At 42.0% G+C, this 19013-nt stretch overlaps 1 protein-coding gene across 3 annotated transcripts in view; it reads right to left on the bottom strand.

The window, feature by feature from the left end:
• b3gat1a (beta-1,3-glucuronyltransferase 1 (glucuronosyltransferase P) a) overlaps positions 1-19013 on the bottom strand; it is an 85963-nt gene that overhangs the window by 7948 nt on the left and 59002 nt on the right. Inside the window, exons 3-6 of one of the 3 annotated variants that reach the window (XM_050074413.1) lie at positions 13102-13265; positions 7533-7675; positions 3872-3943; positions 3255-3766 (exon numbers count right to left, since the gene is read on the bottom strand). In XM_050074413.1, the coding sequence (XP_049930370.1) occupies positions 3255-3766; positions 3872-3943; positions 7533-7644 (696 nt within the window). In that variant the 5' untranslated portion in view covers positions 7645-7675; positions 13102-13265. Of the gene's footprint in view, positions 1-3254; positions 3767-3871; positions 3944-7532; positions 7676-13097; positions 13266-19013 lie in introns of all 3 variants that reach the window. The other 2 variants (XM_050074409.1, XM_050074422.1) reach the window with 2 other exon arrangements.

Here is a 19013-nt window from a genome sequence, read left to right as displayed (position 1 = left end):
GAAAGATTATGTAACTGAAATGAAAGTGATGCTTTCTCTCAGAAAATGCTTTTTGCACTACCTCTCTTCATTACTGTCAACCTACTCTCACCGGCCACTTTATTAGGTACACCAGACGATCTGCTGAAGTTCAAACTGAGCATCAGAATGGGGAAGAAAGGTGATTTAAGTGACTTTGAATGTGGCATGGTTGTTGGTGCCAGACGGGCTGGTCTAAGTGTTTCAGAAACTGCTGATCTACTGGGATTTTCACACACAACCATCTCTAGGGTTTACAGAGGATGGTCCCAAAAAGAGAAAATATCCAGTGAGCTGCAGTTCTCTGGGTGAAAATGCCTTGTTGATGCCAGAGGTCAGAGGAGACTGGTTCAAGATGACAGAGAGGCAATAGTAACTTAAATAACCACTCGTTACAACCAAGGTCTGCAGAAGACCATCTCTGAACCAACAACACGTCTGAACCTTGAAGCAGATGGGCTACAGCAGCAGAAGACCACACCAGGTGCCACTCCTGTCAGCCAACAACAGGAAACTGAGGCTATAGTTCACACAGGCTCACCAAAACTGGACAATAGAAGATTGGAAAAACGTTGCCTGGTCTGATGAGTCTGGATTTCTGCTGCCACATTCAGATGGTAGGGTCAGAATTTGGTGTAAACAACATGAAAGCATGGATCCATCCTGCCTTGTATCAACGGTTCAGGCTGCTGGTGGTGGTGTAATGGTGTGGGGGATATTTTCTTGGCACACTTTGGGCCCCTTAGTACCAACTGAGCATGGTTTAAACACCACAGCCTACCTGAGTATTGTTGCTGACCGTGTCCATCCCTTTATGACCACAGTGTACCCATCTTCTGATGGCTACTTCCAGCAGGATAACGCACCATGTCACAAAGCTCAAATCATCTCAAACTGGTTTCTTGAACATGACAATGAGTTCACTGTACTCCAATGGCCTCCACAGTCACCAGATCTCAATCCAATAGAGCACCTTTGGGATGTGGTGGAACGGGAGATTCACATCATGGATGTGCAGCCGACAAATCTGCAGCAACTGTGTGATGTCATCATGTCAATATGGACCAAAATCTCTCTCCAAAAGGAGGTCCAACCCAGTACTTGCAAGGTGTACCTAATAAAGTGGCCAGTGAGTATATATGCAGTATCACATGCTCACTGATTTTCATTTTTTTGACTTTGGGATAAATTTATTCGGTGCAATTTAAACATGTTACTCCTCCATTTCTGCATGTATTTAAACTGCCGCAGTATGTTTAGTTGTGGCATTGACCTTATTTCCTTTTTTTTACTAAGCACACATTTTTAAAATGAAATTGTGCCACGACTGTGACATTCTAGTGGTGATTTGACTATTTTTCCTGTATATTTTCGTTTGTTTTAATGAAGACAGCTCATTAGCGTGTAACCAGCTCTAATTGTTTGGATTTTTCTTTCAATTAGATTTGAAAATGTATCGCTATTGCTAAAAATTGGAAGTTTCACTCACTTTAGATAAACCAGGAGAAAAAATTGAACCTGTTCGTAATACACGGAGCAGCACACATCAATCTTTAAACCTTGTCTGCATACTGAGGACTTAAACGCCTATCTGTTTTCAAGCTGTTAAGACACTGAATATTTACTCTGGTGTCGGCAAACTACTGAATTTTTACAATGGTGTCAGCAACCTATACTGTAGTTGCCGTCAACTCTGCTTTCTTCTGATGTGGCTGTCACCTTCTTTTTTTCTCGCATTCTTTTTCTTTTTCTCTCCCTCCCTGTCCCCTTCTCTCTCTCCCTCGTTCCCCCTCAGGGCCGTTACTCTGGCCCATAAATAGCCCCGTTGGAGGTGATGGAGGGCCTCTGAGGGAGACGGAGCACTTCGGCTGATTCCCAGAGAAAGGTAATGACAGGCCCCGTCAATACCCGGCGCTCCATTTACTACGGACCCCGTCTGCACTACTAACAAGACTTGAGGCTAATACTCAGAGGACCTAGACCGTGTCCGCTCAGGTAATTCGACTGATGTTGAGATGGATGGCCTGAGATGTACTGATTACACGCCCAAACTTCTCTCCGCCAGCTCCAGATCCCTGACTATGCTCGTTAAGACCTAAAAAAATGCTTCAAGTTACTGAGAATTTATAGTTCAACTACTCCAACCCCTCTTACATAAAATGCCACAGATGCCTGCAGTATATGGCTGGGAAGTGCCGCGGTTATATTAAAGTGAAGTTGTTAGGATTGATCCTTAAAGCATGCAATTTAAAAAGAAAATATTTACATTTGTGCATGTGGACATGTTTTTCTAATATGAAACTAAAATGAATGTACATATAGTATACATATCCCCCTTTTAAACAAATATTTATGCCATGCACTAAAAATTCAAAGACACAATATAATATTTAATTCCCCTAAAGCTTTCATAGAGCCTATTTAAATGTGCAGTCAGTTTTATTTTACTGGGTCTTTGCACAAAACGAACATAATATATTGCTGAGGGTTCACTGATTTTTGGCTTTCCTGATCAATTCCAATTACACCTCTGTTAGCCCAGTGGCTGCTGAGCTGTAGGGCTTTCTAAACAGGCACAACCGGCTGGCCTCTGTGTTTTTGCTGGGAAAGGTTCAATCTCCCAGACCCCCTGAATTACCACAGTGTACTCTGTTGTTTTCCTGAAACTCAAGTGGACATCAGCGGTGCAGCGTTTGAAAGGTGGATGGAGTGTGAGAATTCTCAGTAGTGGTGCAGAGTTGTTGTTATTATTAAGTCAGTACCAAACAGGAAACGGTTATGCTGGGGTATAGGCTTTAGATGATTAGATTCACAGTGAAAAGGTGGAAATAATCAGATGTTAGGGTAAAGGGTGGGTCCATCTGCGTTCTTTTCTGTGTTTTTTTACATGGAAACATCCACTCAACTGTAATCAGAAAGCAGTGATGTAGGTTACAGCACTGATCCCTTCACCCCCTACACACACTTTAAGGTTAGAAGTGATGTGTTATGCTATCTAGAAGATCTTTAAGAACACAACTATGATGAAGTTAATTCAGCTGTGCGTGTACAAGGTAGCCATTGTTTGCTGTTGATGCCAGAGCAAACATCCACCCTAGCACAGTATTCAGAAACATTTTGTGAAGATCAAACGATACTCTCATTGTGCCTTGTCTTGCTGGTCTTTTTAGCCAATTTGTAAGAGGTTTTAAAAATAACATAAAATGAGTGTGAACGTCCAGCACAGCAGCTCTTACCTCCTCAAACAACTCCAGGCTGTACGTGTTGTCGTCGTCTGCAAAGTAGACGATTCCAGCTTGGCTGCTGTTGGCGTTGAAGGTCTCCCTCAGCCACCGCAGGGCCAGGTTCCTCTGCATGGTCCCCCTGGGGATTCTGGGGTCCCGAGTGTCCCCCCGCAGCTTATAGTTCCTGGGCGTCTCCACATTGAGGTGGGTATAGTTAAGCCCTGTTTCTCTGAGGAGCCGCGTGACTAGAGGCGTTCTCCTCTGGGAGTCCTCTACCAGGATCCAGTGCAGGTTGGGAACATGGAGGAAGGTGTTTGCCAGCCGTGTCAGCTCCGCCTTCTGCACCGGTCGACTATATGTAGGGGTGATAATGTGGATGGTGGGCAACACATCGGACCAGGGCGGAGGCCGCGTATACACATACTCTGTCCTCACCACCTCCACAATGTCCTTATCTGAGGCACAGTATTCCTTGGAGTCCTGCGCCTGGCCACCTGCCTCCCTCTTGCCCTCGACACCATCATCTGCAGATTTGGGGATAAGAAGACATGTAAGGCATTAGTGCAACCTTGGGCTGCCCTTTGTATATTTGCCTCAGGTGACTTAAACCCAATGGGGGTAAAGTGTACCTGAGAGCCGGTGGTGGCGGACTGCAAGCCTCTCTGGAATGATAAAGATCTCTTTTACTAGGTGGTGACAGGCTGCAAAAAGTGAAAGCAGGCACCGTGAGAGGATAACACAGCTGATGGACAGAGAGACAGCGCAAGGAAAGGGAGGGGAGAGAGGAGCCTTGCTATTCCCCTAGCGTTGCCTTTGGGCCTTTCTTTCAAAAGAAAAATATGTGGGTATGTGGATCCAGCAGACATGCCCTCTCTTTATGTTCTGACTCCACCACAGACTCTCTAATCTTCTTCCTGCCCCTCCATGTCAGCTTACTAACACTATGTTGCCTTCCTGCAATAAACATGGAATTGTTAGCTGAAATCAGTCCTTGTGTTCACATTTAAATTTATTATTTGCCCCACAGATCCCTAAGCATGACTAAAATTACTGTGATTAACTGTGGCGCAATTACTTGTAAGCATGGACTGCAGTACAATCAAAAAATGGGTTAGAGCTTCACTACCAAGATGTTTTGGCTGATAAATGACTCCATAGAAAAGGGGTTGGAAAATATGCATGTGATTATTGCTTTATTCTGCTCTACTCAAACACAATTTGAAAAGCAGAAAACTGCATATTTTCTGAGTATTTCAGCTGAGATTGGGAAATAAATTCTGAAGTCATGTTAGGCATTCGACAGTCACCACACAGAATTAATAATCAGAGCTCCCAGCAGCTGCGGCACTACAGTGGTGATCAGTGGTGCGTCTTTCTATAGGCAACATAGGTGGCTGCCAGGGCGCTACCCAGAGGGGGGCGTCAACATCTCACTCAATTTCTTTTATTTTTTGTTACAATCCAAAAATTTAACATAAGGGAAAAAATTATCCAAAGATCTAATGCTACACCTCTATTTCTGGCAATGCAGATGACTTTAATGTGTTTATCAGTGATGGTCATTACAGTCAGAACATGCTAGAGCATTGATGGGGACAGTGGAGTAGTCTATAGCCCCGTTTCTACTAAACACTTTCGGTATGGTACCTTTGGAACCAAAAGTAACCCTTCAGACATGGTGCCTAGACCCTAGCGTTTCCACAGCAAACAGTACCCTAAAATATGGGTGGGGTTGTTGTCACTCATTGCTCCGTCCAGCACTCACTGTATATCCTCATTACCTGTGACACAGATGGAAGTCTGCACCTTGTTTATTGTCCACAGAACAGAGTGGCACACTGACTTTTTCAGAACAATATTGAGCAGGCTGCAGTGAGAGTCTCTCTCCATGCGGTATTTAAATATAGCGGGTTTGTGCACTTAGTCCCTCTAAGGCAAGCTTGGGGTTTAGTGTTGCCGAAGCCCACAGGAACGACGCTCCACAACGCTTTTTTTCTCCGAATGAGGATAAGAATATATGCAATTCACATAATCCGGTGGAATTTAATATATATAAACACTTGGAGATCCACTCATTTCTTAAAGTGTATGTCATATAAAAACTAAAGTAATGGTCAAAGTTGTCACAGGGAAATTTAAGGTGTGTTGATGGTTTCACGTTGTCAACTCATGCATTGAGTAACATTAAGTTAACTTTCCGCCTTAAAACACATATACACATATACCATCAACCTGCCAGGGACTGAAGATGAAAATTAGCCTGTATGGCTAAATATGGCACGTGACTGAAGTGATCGTGTTAATTAATGTGCACTGTCCCTTTCAAAATAAAATAAACATAAAAGTTACTTTCAGCTGGCCCAGTGAATTAAGTTTTTTTTTTTTTGTCCGACTACAGCTGCTGCAAGAGGCAGCCAATCGTCCTTTCATTTTATAGTTCCAGTCTAATAATAAAACTCTCCACAGTATGAACAGTGGTTACATGAGCCTCAAAACCAGCCACAACTCAGCCCTGAGCAGAGTGACCATCCACTATTGACCAATCAACGGACTGCAGTGTTTCTAGCTCCACCTTTTAGTACCGGAACTGTGTGCTAGGTACCCCAACAGAGGGGTGACCAAAAATAGCATTTGGTAGCATCCACAACTATTCACAGTGGAAACGGAAAGAAAGCGTATCGAACTGAATGGAACCGTAGCGTATTGCTTGGTGGAAACGGGGCTGATGTGGAGAAAGCCATTCAGGGCGCAGTACATATATGTATATGTATATATATATCTATATATACAAATATATGAATGTGTTAGGTGCAGCACTGGTAGTGAATGTAGCACTACCAACACACTGCCTTCCACTTTCTTGCCTCTCAAATAAGTTTGATATAATTTTGAAAGTATAAGTGAGAAAAATGTGACCACTTAGTCCAGATTTGCATGTAAACAGTGGTAAATGAGTCCACTGACACATACTAAGTTGACTCCTGAGGTAAAGGCTGTGATAACCTGGCCCCAGTAGTTTGGTCATGATTGATAGAATATGATTATAGAATCATTACGGCTGTTAATTTCTTTTTATTGTGCCACAGCTAATGGCAGTCTTTGTCAATGTTCTGCCCAAGCTCCAGTCGCACCTCCAACATAAGGAGGATTTTCCTGCAGCACATAGATTAACACAATCTGCTGATGGCCAGATGTTGCACAAAGGCTGCCAGCGAGCACGCTGCCAAAAAACCTCTAGCTTCACTTTTTAAGAGCACAAAAAGGAAGCCTGTGGGCAGAGCTGGGTCAGATAGCACTGGCAACAAATATTCTTTATACCTCATTGTGTCTTCACTGTATTTAACTGTCGACACCTTTTTCATAAAATGCAGGAATTTAGCGAGGAAAAAAATATTTCTTAGTACAACTCTTTTGGCTTTTTTTTCTGTGTCAACTATTTTTAGCCTTGGGGCTTTTGTGTAAATTTGTTGTGTTTGTTAACCCCTGTATGTGCATTCGTGACATTATAAGAAGAGGGCAAACAGCTCTATTGATTTACTGTGGCTGTAATTTGGGTTTGTTTACTCTGCAGCATACTTGACATTTCACACTGTTGGTTTGTGGTCTCTGGGGTATGATTGGGGGGCTCATGAGTGCGTGTTTTAATGACTCACACTGGTGTGCAAACGTGATTGTACATGTGGATGCAAGATATCCCCCCAAGCTAATTGAGCAGACATTTATCATTTCAAACTGCTGATTAAACAAACTCTGACACTAATATTCCCTGAATTTGAAAGACTGAAATTGGGCAAGAGTTTGAACATAAATGGATAAAATGAATGATGGACATGCTGCTGTATACTGCATGCTGTGTGTGGTTGAGCGTTATACCAAGAGGAAAATATGGATTTATGGGCCAGGCATGTGAATTGAAGACTGTGAATGCTGTGAAAGGTCATTGTTACTGTATTGGGAAAGTTACTGTCGACATAAGAAAAATGAATTCAGATAAGATACAGCAAAACAATTACTTCTATTCAGCTGACCGACTGAGTATGAAATATAACAATAACTCCTATTAGAGTGCATGTGTGATGGTAACTCCTGTCTTCATCCTTTACTAAACAATCCACACTGATGAGGTTTACAATGACTGGACAAGTGTTATTGAGCTCTGATGAAGCTGATGGTCATGGTTAGTAAGTGCCTCTAAATGAGCGGCCTGTTGTCTAAATCTGAAGTGCAGTGTTAGGTTCAAGGACCCACTTCAGGTTTGATATTGCTAGTGGAGTGCGGTGCACTGCGTACCCTTGCGGATGGCGAGGAGTGGAGCTATAGCGCTTTGGTGCCAAACAGTGATGAGCAGAGTCCAGGGTAACACAATCAACACGATGGCAAGAATATCTCTTCTCTTCGGCATCTCCAGGATTGGTTATTTGGCTCGGCATTACCTGGAGATAAAAAAAGATTGATGTATTATCGTTCTGCATTTTGTAACACACTGGATTTCAGTTCAAGTCACTTTGAGAACATTGAAAAAAATCCATGAAATGTCTCTTTATGTTCAACTCTGCAGCAGATTCAAGCAAACACATGAGATGCTGAATTATTGCGACACACTTAGGAATTGGGAGACACTTGAGAACACCCATATCTAACACCAAAAGTGTTGTTGACAGACATTGTGTAATACTCAGAGCTGTTAAAACAGCCTCACTAAAACACATTAAGAGTGAGATGATGGAGTAGGTGCTGCTCAACCAGTGCAGAAACCTGGAGGAAGTTAAAAGTCTAAAGGCCATAAAATAAAACTGAGTCTAAGTGTGTCACACCCAAAAAAGGAGGGTCAAAGCCACTGGACGAGGCCATGGGGCAGGAGCTTGTGCCCTCTGCCAACCCAGTGAGCTCATTGGTGCCATCACTGGAGACAGGGCAGTGACTTCATGCCCAGCACTGAAACTATTCATAAGCCAAATGGCAGGAAACGATGTCACCAGACTGCGGGTTGACTGTTCTGGAAATGCGCCCTTCCCTCTAAGTACAGAATGTTTGGTTCAAATTTGTATCCCTTAGAAAGATCTAATTACAGCATGAAAGACGTTCACTGAAAATTAATTTGCATAGCATTTACAAATGAATGTCATTCATTTAAGATTTGTCACAATTTGATTAAATAATGGAAGAAAGTTTCTCTCAGTAGCTGATGTAATGCGCACTACTGTGAAAAAAGGTTAAAGTTGTGTGTGTGTTAATATGCATGTCCCACTAAAGTGAACCCACTTGACAACAGCACAGTTTATACCAACTTGCACTCCTCTTCTTGTCCTCTCTCAAAGCTACATTTGGTAACTTTTCCTATTTCTTGTCTCAACTGTTTTCAGAAACATATTTTAGTGTACTGTTTAGCTGTGAAATGTGAACGTTTGTGACGCGGCTACCATGTTAGAAATAGTCAACAAAAGCAACAAGTAAGCACCAACCACAGATTATCTTTCTCATTTAGTGCTGTGTGACTTTAGTGACAGTTACAACAGATATGACAAGTTATTTTCTTTATAAAAGTTACCAACAATAGTTTTAGGGATTTAATGCTATTTTTAAAGGCACATTACTGCCACAAGTGGTTACTGCCTCCTCCAATGAAGGTCCAATTTGTGATTTAAATGCAAACTAGAATTTTCACCTCTTTGACCTTTAGAATATAAAATGTCATCACTTCATCATTGTATCCTATTAGATGTGTGAAATTTTGTCATATTTATTTTATTTTTTTAAAGAGGATTTCTTTGCCTTTATTGATAGGACAGCTCAGAGAGAAACATGGGACAGAAAGGGGGGATGATGAAGCCTGGAATTGAAACCGACCACTGTGGAGACTCAGCCTATATGGGGGGCACAGTCTGCCAGGTGGGCTAGAGGTCACCCAGATTTGTCAAATTAAGCCTATGGTTTCTAGCGTTATGGTCAAAAACATGCTTTGTGAGGTCACAGTGACCTTGACCTTTGACCAGCAGTTCGTTCTTGAGTCCAAGTTGACATGTATGCCAAATCTGAGGCCTTCTTGAAATATTGCGCTCTTGATAATGAGACGGATGTCAGGTCACAGTGACCTTGGTGTTTGACCGTCAACAACCAAAGTCTAATCAGTTCATCGTTACGTCCAAGTGAATGTTTGTGCCAAATTTTAAGATTTTCCCTCCAGATGTTATCGTGTTAATCGTGTTCACTAGAAGAGGACGGACAAACAACAGGAAAACGTAATGCCTTGGGCCACTGCTATTGGCTGGAACAAAAGCGTAACAATGGGTCATGGGTAGCCCCAATTTGTGCCTCCCATGTATTATTCGGGCTAAATATATGCTAATCCATGAGAGGCAACACACTGGGGCAATTCAACACAAAACAGAGAATAGGTGCCAGCTGTCTCTCTCAAATGTATGGCAGATCTTTTTTATTATTGTCACTGTATTTATTGTTTTTTTCTATACTGTCTCCATCTTCACCCACCCCCAGGACCAGGAGATACCATAATACGCAAGTCGTCCTTGGCCTTGTAATGCTGGGTTAAGTTCAAGCTTTAGTTTGAGCAGACAAATGCAACTGCCATGCCTGTAGTTGCTAAACTATGATTGGACAATCACTGTTCATGCACTCAAATTTAGGGTCATATAAAAATTAAACACGAGGCCTTTCAAGACCTGGAGTGAAAGAGGACTGTTATTTAAACACACCTCTACTCTGTTAATATTCAATGCACAAATTGCATGGGTTTCAAGTAATGAGACCTGTTTTAATTTTCCTCCAGCTGTATTTTTATTCCATTATCTTCCAAAAGTCATTGTGAAAATGACAATCATTATTCAGTTTATATACACATTGATTCTACATTGTGTCATATTCAATTAAAAAAAGCACACAATGCCATGAACACCTTTCACACCAAATAGTCTGCAGTAATTTCACCCAGACTTTAAAAATGAACACTGAGTTGACTCAGTGCGTCTTACACAACACCATTACATCACGTTTCACAAATGCAGAAGGGTTTGTTTTGGATTGCATCATTATATTTCAGATGTTCCTTCAGTTGTGTCCAGTCCCTGAGCTGTACTTCACTGCCACACAGCTCATTTACATTGAATTTAAGGACAGCAGACCTCCCCGTCCCTCTCAGGGATTGTCTCTCCTCCTCCTCCTTAATAGGCTTCTGGCATTAACTGGAAAAATGCAGTTATTACCTGATCTGCTCAATTAAACAAAAGAGAAAAACAGACATAATGTGAGCACAGGTGTTTGGCGTATTCATTACAGCTTTCCACGCAAGTCATCACATTTCCCACAGTGATCCTGTTCCCTCTGCTGGGGAAGGTGGCAGTACGTTGAGGCTTACCATAATTGTACATGCCAATTATGTTTATTGAGCTCTGCAAATAAATACACAGTTAATGCCTAAAACATCAGGTAAGAACGGCATGAGAATAGTTCTGACACCATACACTGTATAAGTGTTTTCTGCTGATAAAGAGGTTCTGCAGAGTTGTAATGCTGTAGTTTTTTCCACTTGAGTGTAAAGGCGATGTACAGGGAAGTCCTCTGTAGAAAATGTTATTGTGCGTGGTTCTGCATACTTATACAGAAGCAGAGTAAGTTGTACAGAAAATTACATTACTCACATTCCAAGTCATGAATCAATGATATGAGAATTTCACTGATAAAAAATGAAATACATATGATATTTTAAAGAGAATACTGTGAGAATGTAAATGCTACAGATTGGGGGAAAAGCCTTAATCACAAAGTTCACAACTGCAAACAATTATTTTACAACCTAAATACTTAAAAACCCATGACTACTCTATCACAAAGGAATAAAGTCATTCACAATGGTTGAAAACAACACTTTTTTTCAGTAATTCACATTGTGAATATGTCAATGTCAACAATATGGATGGCACTCGGAGAGCAAAAACTGTGCTGTACATCTACCCACCACACATTATTGATCTTGCTGACATTTTATGTGAAATGGATTCCCTGACCTTGTGAATATGCCCTTGGTATTGGCAAATATTTGTCTCCGTTGGCCCTCCAGGGATTGAAAAAATGAAGCCAGTGAAGAAGTGCCGAAAACTGCAGTTCTTTAAATGGCCACTTGAGGCCGGCCTCAAAAGTGACTCCCTATAGACCCCCATGTTAAAGCTCTATGGTAGAAATAATGTTTACAGCCTGGTACAAAAACCGGTTTTGGTCTTTTTGGCTAATTTCAACATTCATGACAACTGTACAGGGGGTGAATTTTTACATAACTCACCAGTTTACATTTTATTAACTCTTAAAGTTATGTATACTTAGTATACTTGAGTGACAGGCCATCAGTGAGGCGTTGCTACAGTCTGTGAGGAGGCTTTCACACCTGCTGTTTGGTGCAGTTTAATCGAACTCAAGTTTGTTTGCCCCCTAAGTGCAATTCGCTTGGGCAGGTGTGAACACAGCAATCACACTCGGGTGCGCACCAAAACAACCGGACTGAGACCTTCTTGAAAAGGTGGTGTTGGACAGTTACAAACTAACTCTGAACCAACTGCAGTCACATGACACATTGTTTGGGTTAAAAATTAGCATGTTACAGACCTGGAGGATTATTAATGTGCACCTCCTCCTGTACTGCCTTAATATGCACATTCAGCACATCCAATGCATCAAAACATTGTTTTCTAGTTGGAGCCACGCCTCATTTTCAAACTGTATGGTTTGACTAAAATGAACAATGACAGCAATATAGTCCACGATGAGCAGCGCTATTGTAGTCTCGCTCACCAGACCTTTCTCAAGAAAAGAAAGGTCTGGCTGGGCCGACTCTCACTTTAAGATTGGAGAAAAAAATGCCCCGGCTGCTTGTATTTCTTTCAGCCAATCACAATCGTTCTGGGCGGTGCCAGCAACGGTGCGCTTGCAAAAATATTGCCGGGGGGAAACAGGTTTTGGTGTAACACGCCCACAAAAATATCGCCTACAGGACGCGAACCATGGCAGAAAAATGGCTACATCCCCGCAAGATCAAACACCGCAAAAGTTAGTAAAGGACGTGTTGAAAACGGTTGAACCGCCCAATGAGAGGCTGATCTATGCAGCGAACTTCCGCCCACTCAGACTAGCGCTATTGTGACATTAGAAAGTGTCACATTTATCTTGCAAGTGTACTCTTCTTCAACGTTTTGTTTACTTCCTGGATTTTTCCCGCATGGAAATTCTGACCAATCAAGAGCAGCTTTCTTGCGTAAGGCATTTGATTTGGTCCGCTTGTAAATGCTGCCGTGAGAACATGAACTAACCTGAGGGAATAATGCAACTTTGTAGTCCCTGATTCGGACCAAAGCAAGCGGACTTTAGGTCTGAAGGCACCCTGAGTCAGATCCATCCCTCACTCCACCACAGCTCCACCCTCTTTGTCTAAGTATTGTCACTTAAAAAAAAACAGAAGCAAATTGGCAATGGCTGAACTACTGAACTTAAATGACAGCCCACAAAGCGATGGGTGACGCCACAGTAGCTACGTCCACTATTTTATAGTTTAGCAGTTTCAGCATAGAGACTGTCCTTACTAGTTTTCCTGTGTTTCTTATGATGCAATTTTGACAGCATCTTTTGTTAGACCCTCCCTGCCTGGTGAAAGCCCACATCTTTCAATCTCGTTTGTAACGTGGGCTCTCTGAAATGTGCTTACAAGCCAAAGCTATGATGACATCATCAGGCTTTATTTCTCAGACTTTACAAAGTTCCTCTCGAGCCACAGAAAATATTTTAAAACTGCTGTCTCAAGTGACCTTGATGTGCACAGATACATGAATGAAAAAAAAGAAATTGGATGCTCACCCACAGTTATAACTGGATCATGGCACCACTGGTGATGCGTAGCTGGGAAGGCCACACTGCATACCGGACAAGCTACGTAGTGGTGACGTCCTCCATGACACCTCAACCGACCATGTCCTCTTCCTCGGCCGTGTCTACTCACGCAGACGGGCAACACTGAGTCCAGACCTGTAAAAAGAAGAGCATCTCAGTGAATATGATTCAGTGATGACAGATTGCCAGTGCTTCCCTCTTTGTGTTTTCACACTGTGTTCACCTTCATGTGCCCACCCTGCTTCTCTCACTCACACCAGTATGAGACATTCAAGGACAGTCAGCCAGGTTTAGACACAGCAGTACGGACAGGCAGTGCGAGTCAAATGCCTCACAGAGATACTTGGCTATAGACACCTTTGTGAGCAGAGGGGCTGGGTGATGTCTGATCATTATTTAACATCAAAGAGCCTGGGCTGAAAATGCAGCGAAGGAAAAGTGTGTCAGTATCAAGTAATGAAGTCTAATTTGGATGCACATCATTCAGATTCACAGCAGGAATCCCTCCCCCAGGGAAATACCACTGCTGTGGTTTACAATGCTGCATTTTCGCTCATGTGTGAAATGGTTAATACCGTATACATTGATAAGTAATTTGACTCGATTCTGAACTGAACAGACACAGACTCAGTATTTTTCTTTTTTTGTGCCTAATGTGGAAAATGGAAGAGGGTTAGTCACAACTCCATTGCTTGCCAACAGTCTGGGGTGGGGGATGTTACAAAAATAAACTGGCATCATGTCTTATTCAAATACATCAGAGGGAGTGCTGCTTCTATGGAGGCTTATATGCTTCACTCAGCTAGTGATGTCTGCACGCTGCATCAGCTCCAAAACTGGATGTCTGAAAACTGTACTTTTTTGGGGGCTTTGAGAATCGTATGAACTGAAAATATTTAGGTTTTGGGGAATGAACAGCAGGAGTCCCAGATTCATTTTACTGATGCACACTGTTGTGTAAAAAGGCAAATTGCCTGTGACCCAGTAATGCAGTAGGGGGTGTTTGTGCTTGATGTGCACAAAATTTCAAAACAATCTATTTTCAGATTTCCCTGACTCACTGTCTAATTTCTCAAACTAAAGATAATGCATCTGAGGTTTGACGTCAGTTGTGTGGAAAAAAAAGGGAATAAAAGATGAACACGAGAAATGGTCTTCATGGGTTAGTGCAGCTTTTGGAGCAGGCTATTTGCTTTTTATGACAGCAACAAGCAAGTACCATAGTGGCAAAAAAATATAACTAAACAGCAGCGATGGAAAGGCTTTACAGTCGCTGCCAGGTACTGTCACGCATGCAAAGTCGCAATGACAGTGTTGTCGCTCTGATTTCTGTACAACACTCCCCTCTTCTATGCATTGTGATGGAGCTAAACAGAAGAAACACAGTATAGGACAGCAACCTGCCAAAATCTCAGTCCCTCCAACAGGCCACTGCGGCATCTCGGTGCTAAACATTTTGAAAGAAAATGTTTGGAAAACAAAACCGATATGGCAAGCGCTGCCAGCTGAAGGGAGCTGGAACTCATATTGCTGTTATGTACCCAATATACAGAGCTATACATACTCCTTCTGTGATATAACGAATGCATTCATTAAAAGTCTTGATTTCTTTTTTTGGCACAGAGTAATTTACACATTTAAGTTGAGCCATGGTCATGAAAGATAATTTAACTAGGAATTAATACACTTTTAATTGGTCTGGCACTTTGGGTTATAACCAAACACCTGCCAGAACAATGATATCCCCATCAGCCTCAGCAAATACTAGCATGGTCAGTGGTGTAGTGGAAGGTATAGGGAGTATACCCACCTCTTCTTCTGGTGCACTCACCTATTAACCAAAAAGCCATTGGAATATATAGACAGTATTCCCACTTCCTCCTTGGTTACCTACCCATCTACCTATTAGTGCACCCACGTTATCAACTACCGCTACACCACTGAGCATGTTAACACGTCAAACTGAGACAGTGAATGTGGTAAACAGCATGTTAGCTTTCTCATTGTGAGCATGTAAGCATGGTTTTGTTATTAAGCTCAAGAGCTGTTGTTCCCAAGTAGATACAGCCTCACAGAGCTGCTATGGCTGTAGACTCTTAGGGTCGTATTTAAACAATCTACAAATGGTCAAATGGTCCATGGTCAAAAGTGCATGGGGTGTGTCCAACTCTGCTTTTGCTTGATTGCAAAGTTAGGCATGGAAGTAAGGTGTATTTAGTCCCTTAATTAAATAGGTGTGTTTTGGGCATAACATAAATTGAGCCAGTGAGATTGTAATCTCTCATTCCCTTTAAAAGCTAGGTGTGACTGCACTTAGCACACTGCCATTTAGATGGTGGATTCAGCAAATTGGAGAAGCGGGTGGTTTTCTGCTGAGAGTAATACAGTAAGGGCAGTAATGTGACTGCAGCAAATATAAGTGGCAAAACTAAAAACTAAAACTAAACTAAAAACTTGACAGAGCAAACAACACTAAACTTTTTGTTTCTAAAATAATCCTTGTGCATAAATGTGCACAGCGTCTCTCTTAATGGTGGGTCTGCGGAGGCACAGCAGCAGACAGCAGCTCTGCTGTGCTCTCCACTATGTTCACATTTAAGAAAGCGTAATTAATATTTTCTCTTAATGATGTATTATTTCACCTACCAGTAAACCATCTGTGTGTCCCTGTGTGTGTAACAAGCAGAGTGTGCTCGTGTTGTGAAACCACCTTTGTAGGTGCGTCCTACTGTCTGAATAACGTGCAGGAAATGCGGTGCCATTCTGACTTTAGATTAGGTTTTTGTTGGTCAACTTTCTGCTGCCTCAAAAAAAAGCCATGCCCCAACAGTGTGCCTGACCACAGCTCAATGTGGGCGTTGGCTGTGAAAATGACAACCGTGTCAGTCTGAAACAAGCAATGACAGTTGTGCTGTGCGCCATTTTGTGCCTGGTACAAGAGCCCAAAGTCAAAACTGACTGAAGAGCACGTTGCTGTCAGTTGAAGAGGGTGATAGATGTGCACACATGCAAATACACCAATACTGTGGCTTACGTCACTTTGTTTTCCCAGCCTATGTTCTAGTCTAATCTGTTTTGTAACACTAATGCAGAACTTTCCTCCATCTCTGCCCAACAGGTGGTAAAACTGTAACAAACAGGCAGTACCAACAGATCACTAAAGAGGCAGTGGTAGCGAGGCCTCTGTACCAAACAAGCACCCAGGTGGCCTGTTTGTGTCTGTGGCACCAGAATTGTGTGATGTGGCAGGAATACAGAGAGTCGATCCCACACCACAGACTGCAGCAGCCAATGGCAGACAATGAAGCTTGACAGCCTTTCACATCAGCACAAGTTAACCAGCTGTGAAGGGAACACCTGCCACTGATTAATAAAGAATCACAGCAACAATGCCACGTGTGAAAATTGTTGTACTGATTGTTGAACTAACACCATTACCCCCAAAAGGTGAGGCGGGAGGGGTGAAACAATATGTTTCCTCAGTGGGTTTGAGTGTGTCAGAGAAATAGGTACTGTGTGAAATGAAAAGGACGTGGACAGCAGTACATCTCGGATGTTCTCACCTTATTTAGGACAACTCACTGCAGACTGTCCCTTTCTATGATCATGGACTTTGTTATTCTGGCTATAAAGCAGCTTGGGTGGCATGTGGCTTATATGTTTTTACTTCCTCAGATCTCTAAGTAAACTTAACTCATTGCCTTCCTGTAACTGACTGGACTTATGGAAAGGATGTTTTTAAAAGAAACTCAATGACTTTTTTTGTGCCAAATAGTATTCTAACAGAATAAACAGTTCCTTCAGTGAATCGTAACTTCTTCAAAATATCGATTCTGACTCAAGTAGCATCAACTTTAAAACAATAAAAACACATTGTACTGTATGTTTGTAGCAGCTCCAAGCTATTAGATGAGGGTAAAGGGTTCATCATTAAAGTTTCCTTTGAATCTAGCTTCATTTGTTTTGAAAAGGATCTTTTATCCTGTAACAACAAACCATTTGAGGATTCATCAAACAGCAAGTGGAACAAACAAAAAGCTTCAAGTGATTTTTTGTGGTGCAGTAGGATGAACTTATTCCATTTCATGTGTAAAGATGCATTCTTTTAGCATGTGCAATGTTTTTCATTGCAAATAATCAAGTACTTTGTTGGTAACGGCAATTCTAAAGGGCTATGTTTAACTACATTGATTTTGATGATGTCTTTTTTATCTATGCCATGTTTGGTACCACTGAATGATATCTTAGACAAAATACAGTCCATCCAGGATAGGGATTGTTTTGCATGCTGGTGCAGTGGTTAGCATTATGTCCTCACAGCAAGAGGGTTCCTGGTTCAAACCCGGGGTGAGGGAGCCCTTCGGGAGCAGGGTTTGCATGTACTCCCCGTGTCAGTGTGGGTTTTCTCCAGGCTCTCCAGCTTCCTCTCACAATCCAGCGACATGTAGGTTAGGTTAATCGGTGACTCTAAATTGGTCGTGGGTGTGAATGTTTGTGTGTCTCTATGTGTCAGTCCTGAAATAGTCTGGTGGCCTGTGCAGGGTGTACCCTGCCCCTCGCTCAATGTCAGTTGGAAGAGGCTTCAGCCCCACCATGACCCCTAACAGGATAAGCGGTTAAGGAAATGAATGAAAGAAATGGAAATTGCAAGACCAATTGTGATGCAGTCTCTGATTCTGAGCTTACTATTACGAGTATTCAGGGACTCCCTAATTAGAATTTGAGAATAATAAACGTTGCTATTTGTGGTAAAGTTGCAGTGATTGGACAAAATTGCAACGTTGCACAGAATTCAGGAGAATCACTCAATTGTTGTGACTGCAACATCGCAAAATCCTGTGACTGAAAATACCCTCATTTGTAATGGGAAGCTTTCACAATAAAATCTCAACTCTAGATCCCTAACTAGTTTCTCCCCAAAGCTTTCAACCACACCTCATGGTCTTCCTTGGTAGATGGAATTTCGTTTTTGTAATGGAAATAGCTCAGTTGTAAGGTATGGAACTTCATGTAATATCACCTGTTACCTCAGCTACATGATGAAAACTGAGAAACTCAAACTGCTGACAAAGACCACAAGATGTAATTAAAAGCATGGAGAAATAAACTAGTAAGTGGATACTGAATTAAGATTTCCAAGGGGTAACAAAAACAAAAAAATATTCACACTTAGCTTTGTCAAATTGTTCCAAAATAGTAAGTAATTATTTTAACTAGAAACATTTGAAAGACTGCCTCTCCAAGATGAGGCAGTATTCATTTTCATATCAGTCTCCAGAGAAACATATTTATATGTAAATTTGAATGAACATTTAACAAAATAAAGTGCTCTCTTTATAAAGATACATATTTGTATTATGTTGAATGTGTCACTATTGTTTGGGCTATAAAATTACTTTAATAGGCTCTGGACAGTGAGCTGATAATTTATTACACAGTCCCTCACATTGACGAGAATATCAGAGCCATCAGGTCAGCACTGGCAGGCTCACACATTCTCCCTCTTTCTTCTCCCTCTTCCCTCTCTCCCTAAGATTTATAAAGTTGAGTCTTCAAAGACTAAGCGAGGGCATGTGTCCAAGTTTGTTATCGAGTCTGCCTCTGACTTCTGTGCTCCCTCGGCCCTGACCATCTCCTATTTCCCGAGGACCCAATAATAACATCGTCTTTTTCTTGCTTGCTTTGTGGCATCATTTTGATGTACTCTCTAGTCGGCGGGGAAGAGAGGCTCTCTGGAGATGGTGTGTCCTGGTATGTCCAATTGTTCGCTTTCGTTTATGAATTCATTAGACTCCGACCAGCTTGGTGAAGCCCCGAACAGTTTGCAGGGATATCAGGGGAACCTTGGAAGACAAGTCGCTGCAATAGATCATTATTGATGTT

This window comes from Epinephelus moara, chromosome 2 (genome assembly GCF_006386435.1).
Source record: "Epinephelus moara isolate mb chromosome 2, YSFRI_EMoa_1.0, whole genome shotgun sequence".
NCBI classification, from domain to species: domain Eukaryota; kingdom Metazoa; phylum Chordata; class Actinopteri; order Perciformes; family Serranidae; genus Epinephelus; species Epinephelus moara.
The sequence above is the reverse complement of the archived record's forward strand: the minus strand, read 5'-3'. Positions and strand labels throughout refer to the sequence as shown.